The 19173-nt window shown below is 45.0% G+C and overlaps 1 protein-coding gene across 1 annotated transcript in view; it reads right to left on the bottom strand.

Moving 5' to 3' along the window:
• Positions 1 to 3033: 3033 nt before the first annotated feature.
• Positions 3034 to 19173, bottom strand: part of LOC147615666 (dihydropyrimidine dehydrogenase (NADP(+)), chloroplastic-like) — a 17877-nt gene continuing 1737 nt past the window's right edge. Inside the window, exons 4-7 of the mRNA XM_086778210.1 lie at positions 3989 to 4101; positions 3718 to 3904; positions 3523 to 3632; positions 3034 to 3415 (exon numbers count right to left, since the gene is read on the bottom strand). Of these exons, the coding sequence (XP_086634336.1) occupies positions 3256 to 3415; positions 3523 to 3632; positions 3718 to 3904; positions 3989 to 4101 (570 nt within the window). The 3' untranslated portion in view covers positions 3034 to 3255. The remainder of the gene's footprint in view (positions 3416 to 3522; positions 3633 to 3717; positions 3905 to 3988; positions 4102 to 19173) is intronic.

Raw genomic sequence — 19173 nt, 5'->3', positions numbered from 1 at the left:
CTCTAGCAGTGGATCTAGTGTTAGTCCATGGTCAAGTAAAGTAGGAAAAGGTAAATTAACCTTTTGTGTCTGACTTGTCAACATGCCACTCATATATGGATGGTGACTTTAGCGGCTCTGAGTAGAGCCTTGATGAGGAGCTTGGCATTCCGTCTTTAGACAAGTCCTCTAAAAAATTATGTTTACTTGAAAATATAGTTATTTATTTTATAGATTTAGATTCATGAAAACTCAAGGCTATTACACCAAGAAGGAGAAATTTCTTCATGGATGCTCTAAATTTTGACAATATCAACATTTGGTTGATGATTTTAATTATTGTTTGAGTAGCCTATGTTATGCGTTAAATTTCAGTCTAAAGTCATTTTTTTGAGTAGCCTATGTGTTACGTATTGAATTTCACTTTGAAGTCATTTTTTCAAGAAGAAAGTGAAGAGAGATACTAAAAAGAATATTCTATAAAACTTTTTTTTTTTTGTAATGCAAGATTTTTATTTGTACCAAGCAGTGTCCTTACGGATGAGAACTGGAAGTAAGACTCGATCACGAGACCTTACCCCAAACACACACACGTTTCACCAATTGCTCTACCGCACTGCTGGTAATATTCTATAAAACTTGAAATATAACAGTAAGGCTTTCCTGTCACAAAGGAATTTTATATTAAATTTGAAATATATGACAAATGCCTTCCTATTACAAAGGCTCGGCTTCAAGAACAATTTGAATAGATTTAAAAGTGATCTCCAAGACACAGCTTTCTTTATGGGAGGATACACTATTCATTATAGCAAGATGGATTGTATCATATTGACCTGCAAGACGGTCTAGTCATAGCTTGAGCTAAGGCTATCCTCGAGACTTAGTGTGCACAAACAAAGTGTAATAATACAATTGTTGTTTAAAAAAACACATTGTGCTAAGAGCACCTACCCAGTACATGAGAGTTAGTTCTGCCTAGGACGAAGGGTTTGAGTAGGGTGAAGATATCCCCATAGCAAGCCTGTCTGGCGCATGGCTAGTGGTGATCCTCACATTTGGTAAGGTTTTAGAAAACCCAGACAGCACTGATGAAAGGGTGGATGCTCTTGTGTATTCATTCCCCCATCAAAGCTAGGGGGTAATAACCCCCCCAATTTCTTTGTGTCCCTTTTGCCCCCCGACATGATGCAGCTAGGTGTATTTTTGCAATAAAGAGACTTCTATTAAGTATGAAAAGTCAATACAAAATCATGGCTAGAAGCCAGAAATCCTCATCACAAAGCCGATCAAGGGCACGATGATATGCCAAGAGAGTCGGGTAGAAAAGACCCCGCTCATGAAAACATGCTTTGCTTGCACTGATCTCTAAGGTCCCCGCATACCGGCCCAAGCGACCAAAAGGGTATGAATAAGATCTTCCCAAATGGTATAAATACACTGAGTGTCGTTCCTTCAGTACATCTAGCTCTCTATATCTTCCAGGCAATGATGCTGGCAATAGTCTCCCATGTGGTATAAAGTCTCCCCAAGGTGACATGACATTTGACCACGGAATGTCCTGAAATGTGTGTAGCTCTAGGCTTTCGCTCTGTGAATCATGACCCTGAAAGAAAACATGTGGTCCCAACTGAGTAAGCCAGGCCCAAGGGATGTATATAGTACATCTCCTCAGTCTATCTAAAAGCTGAGCTATGGAGTTTCGTATCCTTTGGGCAACTCTGCAACCCCAGAGATAATGTTGTATAGTGTCAGAGGCTATTGAGCATCTAGGGCAAGTTCGATCCGCACCAAAGATAGCTCTCCACTAGTTTACTAGTAATAACCATAAAAAGTGCGATATCGACTTCCCATAAAGACCATGCCAAAACCTCTTCTGAATCAATGGAGTAATCCCAAAGATTCCCCAATGTGCAAGTAGTGAGTCTGGCATTCCTCAAGAGTGTAATTGAAGAAAGGCAAACTCTCAAGGAAATGACTGCATCAAACCATTCCCCTTTCGCTGGGATACCACCATGGGAGATGTTTAACGAGACACCTACCATAAAGCCATAGGCACCACGAACCTTGAGTCACAGACTCAATGGGAGGGTCAATAGACCAATGCCTTCCTGAGCGATCCAATGCCTTCCTGAGCGATCCATAACTCTCACAGCATGATGTCTTGGGGGGATCAATCTTCATCCAACCAGGATGGTATACAGAATATGCAGTCTCCCTCCTATTCCTCGTCCACCTGTTGCAACAGTACATCTGAGGTGATACTCATCATGAAATGTGCCAGTGAGCCACTCATGGGGATTGCTGCATCAATCTGCCCAATCCAGGTGCTGTCCGTGTGCATCTCTCCTAGCCTAGCCGCTGCATATAACAAGAGAAATTGAAAGGACAGCCACAACCATCTCTAATAAAATCAATCCACATATAATAGACTGTCTCCCTGCCTTATCCTCTGATTTCGGGATCCTCTGTCTGAGGAAGGGTATCATCCCGCTCCAAGCTTTGGAAATAGTTGACATGAGGAGAGACAAAGGTGCCCTACAATCTAAATCCGTGAAGAGAAAACACATGCTGGGCATCCAATCTCCACCTCCACGAGGTATACAACTAGAGATATGAAAGAGAGAGAAGTTCTTGCATGGCTCAATGCTTGGAAGGAAGCCTCTGACCACTATATCTGGATATATAATATTCAACCATCCTTCCTGCCTGGAACAAATGATAGTCTGACACTCCCATGCAACTCTAGCTCGAGTATCTACTGTGCCATCCAAACCTGACCAAAGAAAGTTGTGGACTTACCTTTGCAACTGACCAATGCAAAAGGTACATGCTTAACAATATTTTCACATTACTTGTTTATTCTGAAGTTCTCCTACTCTCATGTGGATGTATACACGCGTGTGCCGGCGGTTGGGTGGATATGCATTTAGGTCTGCCATGTGCTACATATACCAATATTCAATGTCAAGGATTCACTCCTCTTCAATACCACACATGCACACTCGCACACGGTGTGCAGACCTGCTTCTTTAGTGTCCAAGGCTAAAAGCATCAAGAACCACCTTATGATATTTGCACAATTTAATTATTCGAAATCCAATGATACAGGTCATTCTTGAGAATGATGAAAACCTGGTACTCCAGAATTCTGCCAGGCAAACGGAGCACGACTGAATATACAAAGCACACATTATGAAACTTTGTCCTATAATCATGACCATCACTTGGTCCAGACCTCTCAATCAACAAACTGAGATCGGTTCATCCCAAAATTTACTGATTTGACACCATTGTTTCAGTCTGCTTCACAAATGCATCTCCTGTCCATTCTTTATCAGATGCCAAACCAAGACGGACCGCTTTCTTCTTCTGAATCGCCTCTTGTTGTCTACGGACCAGATCCGTATGTGTGGTGAAGTATTCAAGAGAGGCCCTATCAAAGCAAAAGCTCGCACTCTTAAATTCTCTTGAAGATGGGGATCCTTAAAAAACATCTGAAAGTTTCCTCTTGAAGGTAGTGACCCTTAAAAAAACATTTACCCTCGAAAATCTTCAATAGCTTTGAAATCATGCCTCTCCATAAAAGCTTGTAGTTCGGCACACAGTTGCTTCACATGACCATAGCCATGCAACATTACACCTGTGCAAACCTGTCAACAGTAAAAACATTTTCTCAAAGTCATCATTTGAAGAATTAAATAGTAACAGTATTAAGCACTCGACCCAACAACCGACCTGCACAGTGTGAGCTCCCAACAAAAGAAACTCAGCAGCATGATTCCCTGTCTCGACCCCACCAATGCCAGATAGTGATCGATCTTGGCCATTGAATTCTTTCTTCATCATCTGGGCAATGGCCATCACCTTTGCCAAGGCAATGGGGCGTACAGCTTTTGATGAGTACCCGCCTGGTGTAGAGTACCTGCACATGGCATTCCTGCCGCTTGATTAGGTCTACAAGAAGAGATTAAATTAGGTGGACAATCTTGATTGTATAATTGATTACCCTTCGACAGAAGGTTCGGGCCGTAGAGTGTCTAGGTTGATGCCCATGACACTCATAATGGTGTTGATGGCAGAAACACCCTCGCATCCTTCTTGGAATGAGATTCGAGCTGGCTACTCTATCCAAAATCAAAAGACAGTCAGTATTAAGATAATGTATACCAGGTGCCACTCAAAAAAAATAAGAAAATAATATTGAAATTGCCACTTATTATTCATTTAGCTCTTACATCCACCATTCTATTAGTAAGGATCCAGTTTACACGCAGTCCAACATCTATCAAGGCCCAAATAATACAACTTTACATGAGTTCTCCCCCACCTCAACCCAAAACAGTTTGTACAATAGGGACCAAAAATGTGCATGACCAGTGTAACCTGGATTTTAAAAAAGTCCATTCTAAATCCTATATTTTCCTGAACACAACTCATATGAAAATACTACAGGAGTAGTACAAGGGGAAAGCCCTAGCGGACTGATCTAGTCCACTGCTTACAGTCTTCTCCTCTGGTAAGATTGGAGTCACAAGACCCTTCTGCTTTACTTGCATCTATCCATAGCTTTGCGCCATTGAGTGTCTTTGACTTCTTAAGAACTTCATCTTGTTAACTTTAGTTCTATTAAGTGATCCACCTATTCAACTAAGCCTTGCTGCAGCTGTCACGTTCCACTCCAACATTGGTGTTGTCTTGGCTATATAATCCCATGTTTCAAAGTCTCCTTGTACCATCCCTTTGCTAACCGTACCTAAAGAGCCACCAATTCCCTCTGCATTCCTCAACCTCCTAGGTAACTTCCATCTTAATATGGAGACCACCGGATGTGAGATTTGCAACATAAATCATAGTCAGAATAAACGTTTGTTTCATTTCGAGGTTCCCAGGGTTTTTCCATCCTTCAACCAAAAAACTGATACGTGTGAAAAATCTCAAATTAAAGGGATATTACATTCCAAAAAACCTCAAATTGAATTAGCAATTATTTTTGCAATATCACATCAATTTGACTAAAATTATTTGGAGGTTTTTGCAATTTGACATATATTGAGTGAAAATCATAAAAATTTCCCAAAAAAATCGCCAAATGTAAAATTGCAAAAATCCCTAAATAAAAATTCGGGGTTTTTGCAATTTCACTTCAAATTAATGTGAAATTGCAAAAAAACCCAACTTTAATTTGCAAGTTTTTCAAGTTTACTTCAATTTTGATGAAAAATTCAAAGAGATGGGAGATGGAATTTTTTTAAAAGAGAAAACTGAAGGGAGAAAAGGAAAAAGAAGAAAAAGCAGTAAAGGGAAACAAGAAAAGTGAAGAAGCAAAGGGAAAGGAGGAAAGGACAAGGTAGAAGAAAAGGAGAAGAGAAAAATGGGAAGGAAGAAGGGCAAACGGGCTGGATCTATGAAGGGAGAAAGGGAAAGAGGTAAGAGCTACAAGCAAATTGTTAAATATCAATGCTCCACCCTCATTGCCCAAGCACTCGCTAGCTCATGTTCGTATGGCCCCGCTATGAGGAGTAGCCATGGTTGAGCAACCCGGGCACCCGGCATCCTCGTATTCACATGGGAAGGTGGCCTAGAAGGCCCGAGATGGTTTAGAGACGGCTTGGATTATATTTGGCACCTTGCCAAACAGACTATATGGTAGATTGGATCGTTATAACGATCCACACATGGAGTAGGTAAACTTTACTCTTGGGACACCCTGTCGTCCTGACATTGTGGGGTCCAAGATCAGCCCGGATGGCCATGGGAGGTGGGGTTACAGTGTAGCAGTTTTTATTTCATCTTCATGGGCCGAGTCTTGGTTTGGTCTCACCTCAACTTTACTAGTATGCTAAGCTTGCAAAGGCATGATATGGTCTCCGCATTGCCGCCACTTGATGCACCTATCAAGCATGTATGTGAGGGCTGAATTTTAGGCAAGATGCATCGGGCACCATTTCCCAAGGATGGTTCAGTGAGGGCTTCTTGGAAATTGTAGCTCACACCTAGTGATATATGTGGTCCCATGAGGACACCATCCATTCGAGGTTATCTCTACTTCGTTACGTTCATCGAGGACCTTTCTAGATTTAGCTGGGTCTATGCTATGAAATAGAAGTCAGAGGTATTTATGTGCTTTAAGCACTTTCAGCTCATGGCTGAAAATGTATCTAGATGTAAGATCCAGACTCTCTATATAGATAGAGAGGGGGAGTACATGTCCAAAGAGTTTAATGCATACTTGTCAGAAAGAGGCATTCAATATCAGTATATTGTGCCTTATACACCTCAGCAAAATGATGTATCTAAGAGGAAAAATAAGTCTCTCATGGAGATGGCATGATGTATAAGTTGCCTCACAAGTTTTGGGTGGAAGCTATCATGTGTGCAGCCTATTTTCTTAACAGATGTCCAACAAGGGCCTTGTAGACCATCACTCCTTATGAAGCTTGGCATGATAGGAAGCCATCAATGGCTCATATGCGTGTATTTGATGCTTGGCATATGCTCTTGTGCCTGGGCAGCATCGCACAAAGCTTGATTATAAGGCAATGAAATGCAATTTTGTGGGCTATATCTCAGAGAGCAAAGGGTACCGTCTCTACCATCCTGCCTCACAACGGATTATGGTTAGCAAAGATGGTTTTTGTAGAGAATTCATCCCAGCCCTTGCTTTTGAGTGCAAAAAACAACCACATGTAGGCTCACTCTTCTTCCTTTGTATGGTACACACTCACCATGTGTTGGGCATTTGGACACTCAACCTATGGCCGGAAATCAGCCCATACATCTACAGCCAGACATGCCTGACGTTGAGCCCATTGGTCAGGTAGATGTTGATGATGCAGTGACAGAGGAAAGGGAGAGGACTAGTCACGCATGAAGCTAAAGTAGTAACTCGTTGGCTGTTGCAAACCTTACGGGACAGCCATGTTGAGGCTCCTTTGCCAAGGAGAACGCATGCTAGTTCTCACCATGCATTTGGGAACTTTATTAATCATACTCTCATGAGCACCTTGTGCAATGAAGAGGGGCCTATTTCCTTTGGGGAAGCACAGGAAGATGATCATTGGATGCATACTATGCATGAAGAGTATGACTCCATACTCAAGAATGATAAATGGTATTTGGCAGATTTGCCTCATGGCAAAAAGGCCATTGGTACAAAGTGGTCTACAAGCTAAAAAGAAAGGCAAATGGTAGCATTGACCACTGCTACAAGGTAAGGCTTGTTGCCAAAGGTTATGCCCAACAGAAGGGCATCGATTATGATGAGATCTTTGCACCCACGTCTCATATGACCCATTCGGTCTCATTGCATTGGCAGCACATCATGGATGGCATGTACATCAATTGGACATCAAAACTGCCTTCTTCAATGGTGACTTGCATGAGGAGGTGTATGTACTCAGCCTTGTGGTTTCGTACAAAAGGGGCAAGAAAGTAAAGTATGCAGACTAAAGAAAGCCTTGTATGGCCGCAAGCCCACATCTCGCTGATCGGTCCAGTGCAAGGGCAATCGGCCAACAGCAAGACACAATAAAATCAAATAAATCTAGTAAAATCCCCTTTTAGGGCTGGATAAAATGCCATTTTCAGACACCCCCCTAAGGCCAAAAAGGGGACCACGAGAGAAGATGAGAAAGAATGAAGGATGCCAGGGTCCCACACTGACACATTGGCAGAAGGAATGTATCCCCCTTTGGAAGCAAAGTCTGATAAAGTCAGAGAGGGAGATCGTGATGGCAAAGGTGTTGAAGATGAGTAGATGTACATGGGTTGATCGTCGCCCAATGTAAGATCTTGAACGGGGCTCTCCATTGAGTGAGAAGTCCCATCCACCATGTGGTCTAGATCAGAGTAAGGAGAAACAACTTTTGGTGAGAAAAATTGGTCCTCCGGGAGTGCAGGTAGACAATCCATGCTATGTGCTCTTGAGGTCTTCAACCCCTATGCTCACGATAGCTCTGATACCATGTGAGCAAAAGGATGAAAGGACTAGATGTATGAGAGATCAAAGCAAATCAACACAGCATGAAATGGGTGAGTGAGTGTATATATAATGGTGAGTGAAAACATGTACAAGACGTCCTCTGATGTGAGGTGACTCTGAGTAGAAGACTAGTGTAGAAGCAAAGACGATGTCGGAGCTGAAGCACAGTTGGTGACGAAGGCTCGCATCGATGTGAGGCAAAGGCACTCCTTGAGGTGGTCGGTGTCAAAGGCTCGTGTCGGTGAGTGCAGAGTGTCACCAGGAGGTGAAACTTTTTGCAGTTGTTTTCCTTATTTACATTTCTTTATAAATATATATATTTTTCTTTTCTTTCTCTTTGGTTGCTGTTGTTTTTCCCCCGGGATCTCTTGGAAGGGCTTGGGCCATTGCAATGTCAGAATGGGTCAGCCCCAGTGGGACTTTGGACCAGTGGTTGGCTAAGCCTGAGAACTGCACTGAAAGATGAATGACAGTATCCACGACATGGGCACTGAAAGATGAATGACAGTGTCCAGGACATGGCCACTGAATGAGGGCATAGGCCGGTTTACACTAGTAAGTGGCCGCCACCGAAATGTGAATGTATCTTGAATTCTAAGCAAATTCTGAAGTGACCATAGTGGTCAAAGATGGTCAGGAGACCAGAAGGAATGCAGATGACATCATCCCTAAAATCTAGGGAACTGCTATTTTGGGCAGTGTCGGAATTGAAAAGTGTTCGCGTCAGTTTGTGCAGAATGTCAAGGGGACCAAAAGCTGGCAAAGGACTGTTGTGAGAATGTGAACCAGTCAGGAGATTTTTAGCTTGGAAGATTGCATGTGGAAAAGGCTTAAAAATGTGCCAAGTGTCAAATTTATGTGCATTTTCCACTCTAGGAAGAGGGAAGCGTGGGATTTTGGGCTGAATGAGGCTCATTTGTAGCCATTATGGTGGATTGTTGCAGGTTAAGAGCTATTGTGGTGCACTCCCTTGCCCTACAACTCATGTATTGAGGGTTGAGCTTGCTCCCCACAGCCTCTCTCTCTCTCTTTCTCTCTCTTGCAGACTATGGTAATGCTCTCATCAGATAAAATCAGGTACAGTTGTGTGAATTTCATGCTTATATGCAGAGGCTAGTTGCCTCCTTGAACAGGAACCGGTGTAGTTAGTTCCTACACCAAAGGAGGGACGGAAGAGGGTAATAACCTCTTCAATACAACGCTGTTTCAGCACTGTTTAGGTGCTGTTTTTGGGCTGTTATGTTGCCTGGTTGTTGCCAGAATGCAGTAGGACTTTGCTAAAGTCCTCCAAGACAGTACAAGGGTTATTTTGGGCTGAAAACAGGTCTGTGCAGAAAATTACAGCAAGCTGAATTGTGATGTTTTGGACTCCATTGGGTAGTCTGATGTCTATGGAAGTGAGCCTGTCAGTTGGGACTCATTCTGAGATGTTATGGAACAGTTTTAGTGCAGTTATGCTGGCAAATTTCTCCCAGAATTTGTAAAACTTAAGCCGGTGCAAGTAGAGTGCTCTGTTGCACTCGAGCTTTGTATTTTCCAACTTTTTAACAATAAAGAAATACCGCAAGGGGCGCCGGACTTCGGGGCCAATGTGTTGTTGAGCGAGGGAGCGAGGATTCTGTGATTGTGTGTCTGAGTAAGTCCAAGTTATTTGTGAATGAATTACCGTTTTGTGTGTCCATAGACCGGTTTTACAGAGGCACTTCGAGGTGGTAGTGGGTAGCAGAAGGTGAAGTGATGCTGAAGTGATACAGAATCTGGTGACAAGGGTGTTGCCGTACCTGAGGGGTGATGAGGAGCAGAGAGGGTTGTCGTCCCGAGTGGTGGTGGTGCAAGCTTTGGTGACAAGGGTGCTGCAATACTTGAGGGATGGAGAGGAGCAGAGAGGGCTGCCGTCCCGAGTGGTGGAAGTGGTGCAAGCTCTGGTGACAAGGGTGTTGCAATACCCGAGGGATGGAGAGGAGCAGAGAGGGCTGCCATCCTGAGTGGTGGAAGTGGTGCAAGCTCTCGTGACAAGGGTGCTACAATACCTGAGGGATGGAGAGGAGCAGAGAGGGCTCCCGTCCCGAGTGGTGGAAGTGGTGCAAGCTCTGGTGACAAGGGTGTTGCAATACCTGAGGGATGGAGGTGCGTAGAGAGTGGGTTGCTGTTCCAAGGTAAACTGTAGAAGAAAAACGATGATAAACTGTAGTAGCAAAGAGTGGGCTGCTGTCCCAAGGTAAACTGTAGAAGAAAAACGATGAAGTATTGTAGCAGAGAGTGGGCTGCTGTCCCAAGATATGTACTGATGATAAAACGCTGAGGTGCTGTACTGTGTAGAAGAGAGGGCTGCTGTCCCATGAACTGAAGATAAAACGCTGAGCTGAAGATAAAAGCGCTGAGGTGCTGTATGTAGCAGAGAGGGCTGCTGTCCCATGAGCTGAGATAAAACGCTGATGTGCTTTGTGTAGCAGAGAGGGCTGCTGTCCCATGAACTGATATGAAACGCTGATGTGCTGGAGCTGACAGGTGAGGATGATGAATTAGATGCAGTGAAGGCACCCGCAGCAGCAGCAGCAGCAACAGCAGCAGATCAACTCGTGGTACCTGATATGATCAATGGAGCGGTACAAATGATGTGGTGATGAGGCAAAACTAAATATAGTATGTGGGCCCTGGGGGCTGCTGGTTGGTCCAGTGCAAGGGCAGTCAGCCAGCAGCAAGACACTGAAAAAGATGAATAAAATCAAATAAATCCAGTAAAATCCTCATTTTAGGGCTAGATAAAATGCCATTTTCAGACAGTGCGGATACCAACCTAGATCTCCAGTAACAGTTGGACTTAAAGGTATTCAGATTGATGTGGCTAGAGATTTCAAAGCAGATATGCAGGAAATGCTAGTCAGTGCATGAGAGGCTATGAGAAGTGCACAAGATCGTGCATGGTTTTATGCTGCTAGGCAACATTCACCGAGTGAATGCTAGTTTATCTGAGAGTGCCCAAGAGTTCAGAAAAGTTACGTATAGGGAAGGTTGGGAAGTTATTCTCTAGGTACTGTGGAGCTTACAAGATCTTGAAAAAGATTGGTGAGGTTTCTTAAAGACTAGAGTTACCTCCGAATGTGAAAGTTCATCCAGTCTTTCATGTCAGTTGACTGAAAGGGATGCAAGGAGCTTAGGATAACCTTGTAACCCCTCAAGAACTTCTTGAGGTTGAGGACTTGTCCTATGTTCCACATGAACCCAGAAGGGTGATAGATTTCAAGGAAAGACAACTTAGGAACAAGTTGATCCCTGAATATAAGATTAAGAGGAAAGATAGGGAGGACTCGACTTGGCAATCGACAGCTAGTTTGAGTAAGCGTTTCCCTAATTTCATTTAAGAGTAAATGTTTTAAGAGGGGAAGAATGTTATGTACCTAGACACTTATGGATTTGATCCAGCAGGGTTAGGGGGACCCCGGATTAGGGATTACCTGCCTGATACTTGGCTAGGGTTCCTGGATTGATAAAACAAGCTTGATGGCCTTCTATAGCAAGTTAGCTATTTATGGCATAGTTATCACTATATAAGTGAGAGCTTGGATTATTGTGAGACACAATTGTGCGGATGCACCATTGATGGTTTGGCTTGGACTATGAGAGCAAGCATGCTCATGCCATGCACGTGGTGCGTAGGTTGGCATGTCGAAGGTGGGCAAGCTTCCATGGAATGGGATGTTGGAGTTAGACATTGAAACCGATCCCGTCAAGTGGGAAGACTCCGTTGGACACCCACACGCTTAATAGCACAACTTTAAAACCACAAATTTGAAATGGACAACTTAATACAACTTGAAATTGAAATGAAATGAAATGGAAAGATGGATACCAGCACTGGGGCCGGAACGGGCCGACCCCCCCCTCAATATATGATATATTTATTGGGAGTATTTAATGAATACAATGCTCCATGGGTTCCAAGAGCCAGATGATGTCCATGTATATATGAAAACGGTACCAAATAAGTAGACTCGAAGTCGAAATTCGATGTAGATGCTCGAAGCAGAACGACCACTAGTGTGGTCCAGTCTCTACGGTCCTGTGCTTTCACCGGACTCCGCGGAGAGCGCCTCACTGGTGTTCCGAGACCACGCACAAACAGGCGCTCTTGTACTAACGCCTGGCTCTCCCGATCTCAGCACCTTTGGACCGAGGTTCTCCAATAGAGCTTGGACAACCCGGCACCGAACGGGTGTGGCCGTAGAGGGAGTCGGGAATCCCTTATCATATTTAAACACAAAATACTTTACTTAAATCTGAAATTCACTTACTTGTGGATGGCTGATAGAAAACCAATACTCGTGGTGTTTGTGTAGGAGATGAAGCCACCCAGGGGATGTGAAGTCTTCTTGTAGTCGCCGATGGAGAAGATGAGCAACCTCTTTCAAAGTAGGAAAAAGACACCTTGTTGAAGAAATAGTCACCTCATGGTGAACCACCAAGACAAGTACCACCGCAAGAGATCACAGCCGCTTGCTGTGAAAGGAGGAGTACCCACTTGCAAGGGAGAAGATACCCGACTGCAGCGTGGGAATATGATGAGACTTTCGCACCTACTTCTTGTATGGCCACAGTTAGATTCGTTGCTGCATTGGCTGACCACCTGTTCACATGCACTAAAGCTCGTCAGAATACAGAGCACACTTCACGACTCACTGGCAGGCGTCCCCGTTCAGTAAGTAACACGTCAAGCACGCAAACACAAAAATACAAGTCATGCGAAAATAGTTTCAAACATGCAAATCATGTGTGCATGTGCAAATAGTAACATGGACATATCTCCCGTTCATGGAACAAGTACAAAATATCTGTCGGCACAAAACTGGCACGACATAAAAACATAAAAACCCGGTCTTCCTATGGAGTGACAGTCCCATAGGTAAGATACAGTTCCAGGCACGAGTCTCCCTATGGTGTGACAGTCCCATAGGCAAAACACGGCACGAATACTGGCTCTTCCATGGCGTGACAATCCCATGGGTCGAACACAGTCCAGGTCATACACGGGTGGCACTAGTCTGGCTCCCGTCCATACGACACCATCCTGCTAACACACGGGTGGCACCAGTTTGGCTCCCGTCCATGTCAGCAAAATACTGGCCTCTTCGCACGAGACACCGGCCTAGCCTCAAGTGAACGAGACGCAAAAACTGGAGATGGACCAAATGGTCGGCCAGTTGGTGACATCCCCCCGGGCTTCTAAAGAGTTGACCTCAACTGAAAAGCCTCAAGATATGCCTGCAACAATTGCGGGTAATCAACAAAATAATCCTCATTTACCCACTTGGCATCAATGGGCAGATAGTTCTTAAACTTCACAAGGTATCTCCTGGAAAGCTTTCCTGCAGGTAGCTTTCTCTCCTTGTGAAAAACAATCTGTTCTGGCTGGAGGATTTCCTCAAGCTCTTCAATCTCTGGCGGATCTTCTGTGACAGGCTCATCAAGATCTGGCCCCACATATTTCCGAAATAGACTCACATGAAAAGCATTGTGAATCTTCCAATGACTAGGTAAAGCAAGCCTGTAGGACACTTCATTGATCTTCTGAATCACTTTGAAGGGTCCATAATAGCGAGGAGAAAGCTTAGGATATGATCCTTCTCATCCTGGCCTCTTCCGAAGCCTAGCCTTCTCAAATTTCAGCAATACCCAATCACCTTCTTTGACTTCCATGTCCCTTCTATGCTTGTCAGCAGCCATTTTATGCTTATCCTGAGATCTTGCAATGGCTGTCCGTACCTGACCAAAGGCAACATCCAAGTCACGAACATATTCATCAGCTGCAAAAATCTCATCCTTTGTACGAAGGATGGGTGGCAAGACCACTCTGCCATAGATAATCTCAAACGGAGCCTTTCCCGTGGAGGCATGGATTGTATTGTTGTAGGCAAACTCAACAAGTGGAAGATACTTTTCCCATGCAGTCTTTTGATCTGCCACATAACATTTCAACAAATCCAACACGGCTGAATTTGCAGCTTCACTTTGGCCATCCGTTTGGGGATGATAAGCTGATGAAAACTCAAGTTTAGTACCCATATTATCAAACAAAGCCCTCCAATATAGGCTTGTAGTCCTGGGATCTCTATCCCCAACAATGGATGTAGGCATACCATGATGCTTGAAAATATTAGCAAGAAAAAAGCTTTACCATATGATCAGCTTTAATGGTTTTCTTGACGGACAAGAAGTGAGCTTGCTTGCTAAACCTGTCCACAATAGTCCAAATAGCATCATTCCCATGCTGGGATCTAGGCAAGTCCATAATAAAATCCATCGTGATACTTTCCCGAGGTTGCGAGGGAATAGGCAATGGCTGAAGCAAACCTAGAGGTTTTTGCCTGTCAAATTTCACCTTTTGGCAAGTAATACACGCACGCACATAAGCTTCAATGTCTTTACGCATGCTCAGCCAAAAGAAATACCTCTGAATCATACGAGTAGTAGGCATAATACCTCTATGACCAGCATAAGGTGGAGCATGACATTCGTCCATAACCTTTGGATGCAAATCCTTTACCACATATAGGCAATTATCCTTCATGAGATAACCCTCGTTGATAACATAAGAGGCATGTGAATGACCAGCCATCAAATCAGTCCATATATGGCAAAAATCAGCATCCATATGATACATCAAAGTAGGAAAAAGACACCTTGTTGAAGAAATAGTCACCTCGTGGTGAACCACCAAGACAAGTACCACCGCAAGAGACCACAGCCGCCTGCTGTGAAAGGAGGAGTACCCACTTGCAAGGGAGAAGATACCCGACTGCAACGTGGGAAGAAGATGGTGTGGAGGAGCAGCCTGTTGTGAAGGAAGTGGACAACACGGTTGCCTGCAAGAGTAAAGGGGCAGCCACCTATGAGGATGGTGGGCAGCCCTGCAGGTAAAATAGGCGCAGCCTGTAGAGGGTGTAGTTGCCTGTATGGGAGTAGAAGCAGCCGCTTGCAGGAGAGGAGGTAGCGCAGCAATGTAGCCCTTGGAGGTGACAGCCGCCTGCTGAAGGGGCTGAGGTGCACACAACCGCCTGTGAGGAAGGATGCCTGGCTGCTGTACACAGGCGCAGCCCACCTGTAGGAGGGTAGATGGTGTAGGCGCAGCCTGTAGTGCAGTTGCAGCCAGCCGCCTGGGAAAAACAGGCGCAAGAGAGAGAGATGGTCGCCGGTTAGTGAACAAAACGCCAGAGAGAAGCGATCCGCCGGGTGGTGATGATCCACGCATGAAGGAGGAGGTTTTTCTTTTATAAAATTAAAGTGGAGTTTCTCTACGCTTGCATGTGGGTGGGGAGTATGGGTAGGTGACCATGCCCACCCCCACACTCACTTAAGTGGGGCTCCCCACCTTGGCCCCTAAGTTGGTGCCCAAAGGGGGTGCCCACATTTAAGTGAATGTGAACACTTAACCTTATAAAACTAAAGGTTAGAAATAAAATAATAAAAACAACATGTGCGATATACTTACCACCTGTTCACATGCACTAAAGCTCGTCAGAATACAGAGCACACTTCACGACTCACTCGCAGGCGTCCCCGCTCAGTAAGTAACACGTCAAGCAGGCAAACACAAAAATACAAGTCATGCGAAAACAGTTTCAAACATGCAAATCATGCGAAAACAGTTTCAAACATGCATGTACAAATAGTAACATGGACATATCTCCCGTTCATGGAACAAGTACAAAATATCTGTCCGCACAAAACTGGCACGACATAAAAACATAAAAACCTGGTCTTCCTATGGAGTGACAGTCCCATAGGTAAGACACAGTTCCAGGCACGAGTCTCCCTATGGTGTGACAGTCCCATAGGCAAAACACGGCACGAATACTAGCTCTTCCATGGCGTGACAATCCCATGGGTCGAACACAGTCCAGGTCATACACGGGTGGCACTAGTCGGCTCCCGTCCATACGACACCATCCTGCTAACACACGGGTGGCACCAGTTTGGCTCCCGTCCATGTCAGCAAAATACTGGCCTCTTCACACGAGACACCGGCCTGGCCTCAAGTGAACGAGACGCAAAAACTGGAGATGGACCAAATGGTCGGCCAATTGGTGATAGACGTGGCCTATGGGATTGTGTAGGAAGCCCTAGCCTTGGCTCAGGGGAGATCAATGGATGTCGGTCGCAATGAGCTAGCTTGTCACCTCATGATTTGGTTTAGGACTAACCTTGGTTTTTAGCTATGTTTAGGACAGATTTTGGGAAGGACTCTACACCTGCCATCTTGGTACCCCATGTGGACATGGCCAGAATCATCAGAGGCACCATGTGTACACATGTACATGGTTGGAATCCACATAGGTACTATGGACATCACATGGTCCTTTCTCAGGACCCAATAACTACCCTGGCATCTTGGTACCCCATGTGGACATGGCCAGAATCATCTCGCAAGCACCATGTGTACACATGTACATGGTTGGAATCCACATAGGTACTATGGACATCACATGGTCCTTTCTCAAGACCCAATAACTACCCTAGCATTGTCCAAAACCCCTTCGAGCATCCACACCAAAGTACAAAATATCATTCTCCTTCAGGTATCCGCACCGGAGTCCAAAGATAACCAGTAAACCATCAAGTACACCATAGTGTACATGACTAATGACACAATGAGCCAAGCCTGCATGCACCAATTCCATGGACCAAGCTCGAGATCTGAAAGTGACCTATGAGTCCCCCAACTCAAGGTCCCACGATCAGGATCTGCATGCCAAAGCATATCTTAGAATAATCAAGATAATCAAGTCCAAATACTTCGAGAAATTAGTAGTCCAAAATACTTCAAAAAAGTAGGTACATGTGACTTCTAGTCGGTTGTCTGCAACTTGAGGAGGGCCCAAGTCATGAACACACCCTATTTATCCATGTTTGGCAATCTCCCCGATCTTCCAAAGTCTTCATAGGCTCCTAGCCTTGCTTCACATAAACCAAGTGACACTCAGGTGCATATGACCATCAACCAGACCACCTACATGACGGCGCAATGTGATGCATGCAAAGTTGCCTTGGTGCAGTCCTCAATCAAGAATCTTATGGTGTCGCATTTAAGAGGTGATAGTTACAGGCATTTGAACCAATGCATAAGTGGTAGGCATAGTCACAGGGGACGGAAGGGGACGGTCGGACATCCTCCTGGAGGCGTCCCTCACAAGGGACGGGGGACAGGGACGGCTGCTGGCAGGGGACGGTGTGGGGTGATGGTAGGGAGCCGTTACGCCCTGCAACGGTCCTTTTTTTGCCCGTTTTCCGGCCGTTTAGGTGGCCGTTTGGGGACGCCTTCCCATCTTGCCACTTGGGCCTTGCCTCTCTCTTGCCTTGGCCTTTGAGGCTTGGCCCTTGCCTCTCTCTCTCTTGCCTATCTATATAAGAACAAGGCTACAAGGCTACAAGCACACACACACACACCTTCAAGAAACTCTCTCTCTCTCTCTCTCTAGTCTCTTGAGTCTTGAGTCTTTGGCACTTTGCTCATTGCTCCAGCTTCAAGCGGCAAGCCACACTCTATGAGTGTATCTACTCTCTCTAGTCTCTCTCCCTCAAGCTTCTTCCAACTTCCTCATGCATGGTGTAGTTAACCTTCTCCCACCATGTCCATCCCGTCGTCTTTTTACGGGAAGCCCCGGCACGTGAGGAGGATGCCATGGTTGAAGATGGCTTGAGCTGAGAGAGAGAGAGAGAGAGAGAGAGAGAGAGAGAGGCTTGACGGAGATCCGAGAGACTAGAGACTAGAGTGCTTGTGTGAGAGCCTAGAGGCTTGGAAGTTGGAAGACTCAAGAGGCTTGAGGGAGAGGTGAGAGAGAGAGAGAGAGAGTCTAGAGAGTAGAGCCTTGTGTGAGGCTTGGAACTTGGAAGTTGGAAGAAGCTTGAGGGAGAGAGACTAGAGAGAGTAGATACACTCATAGAATGTGGCTTGCCGCTTGAAGCTTGAGCAATCAGCAAAGTGCCAAAGACTCAAGACTCAAGAGACTAGAGAGAGAGAGAGAGAGTTGCTTGAAGGTGTGTGTGTGTGCGCTTGTAGCCTTGTAGCCTTGTTCTTATATAGATAGGCAAGAGAGAGAGAGGCAAGGGCCAAGCCTCAAAGGCCAAGGCAAGAGAGAGAGAGGCAAGGCCCAAGGCCCAAGCCTCAAAGGCCAAGGCCCAAGTGGCAAGATGGGAAGGCATCCCCAAACGGCCACCTAAACGGCCGGAAAACTCTCCCTCAAGCTTCTTCCAACTTCCTCCTCAAGCGGTTCTCAGCCATGGGCATGCAAGCTTTGCCCGTACCAGCGAACGGGTGGCACCGACAAAGCACCTCTTGCATGAGGTGCAGCAGCAACATGCCAGTGAGGATGAACTTGATGCTCCTTTGGCACAAGCTACCCATGACCATGAGGCGAGCACTTCATGTGGATGATCATTCATGGATCATGATTCATGGGCCTTACTACTTAGCTCTAGCCTCTAGCCTCTAGGCTTTAGCACTTTTTGTCATTGACTCATTTGAGTCCTTCCATGTATTGTGCCTCCTTAAGGCTTAGTCCTGACTCTTGAGTCATGACTCATTTTGTACCTACTTAATTATTAATACAATCAACCGTCAACGCCGTCACTCTTTGATCGGCGTATTTTATTAATATGACTTAAAAGCTTACCATTTTAGTGTAAATTTGTGGTCATTTTGATGTAATTCCAAAGTAGAATAAGTGTAGAGTAGAAAAACTTTTAAAAAATGTATTTTTTGAGTGCCGTTCCCTCCCCCGTCCCCGTTCCCTACTTATGGCCGTCCCCCGTCCCGTCCCTATCCCCGTCCCTCATCCCTTGTGACTATGGTGGTAGGTTCACATTTGAACCACTGTGTAAGTGGTAGGTTCACACGCGACTGCTACACAAAAACCCTGATTTGGAGGTGCTGCTATACAAAAACCCTACTTTACTAATTTAGTGGAGCTGATGTACAAGCACCCTATTTTGGAGGTGGTGTTGTACCGACTTGAGTGTTTAAACAGACAGCTGACCCTTTGACCAATCATAGGGGGTAAGTGTCTGTAGGTGATCCCTTTAGTTAGCTTACGTACATCATCCAATTGGCCTTGTATTGGAGCTTCGCTGCTTGAATCGGAATAATCACCACCACATTAACTTCAACTATAAAAAGGCTAGAAAACTGATACATGTATCTCTGAAATTTTCAAATG

This window comes from Cibotium barometz, chromosome 39 (genome assembly GCF_041138505.1).
Source record: "Cibotium barometz isolate CiBa-2024 chromosome 39, ASM4113850v1, whole genome shotgun sequence".
Lineage (NCBI taxonomy): Eukaryota > Viridiplantae > Streptophyta > Polypodiopsida > Cyatheales > Cibotiaceae > Cibotium > Cibotium barometz.
Note: the sequence above shows the minus strand (reverse complement) of the source record. Positions and strands in the feature narration are given on the sequence as shown.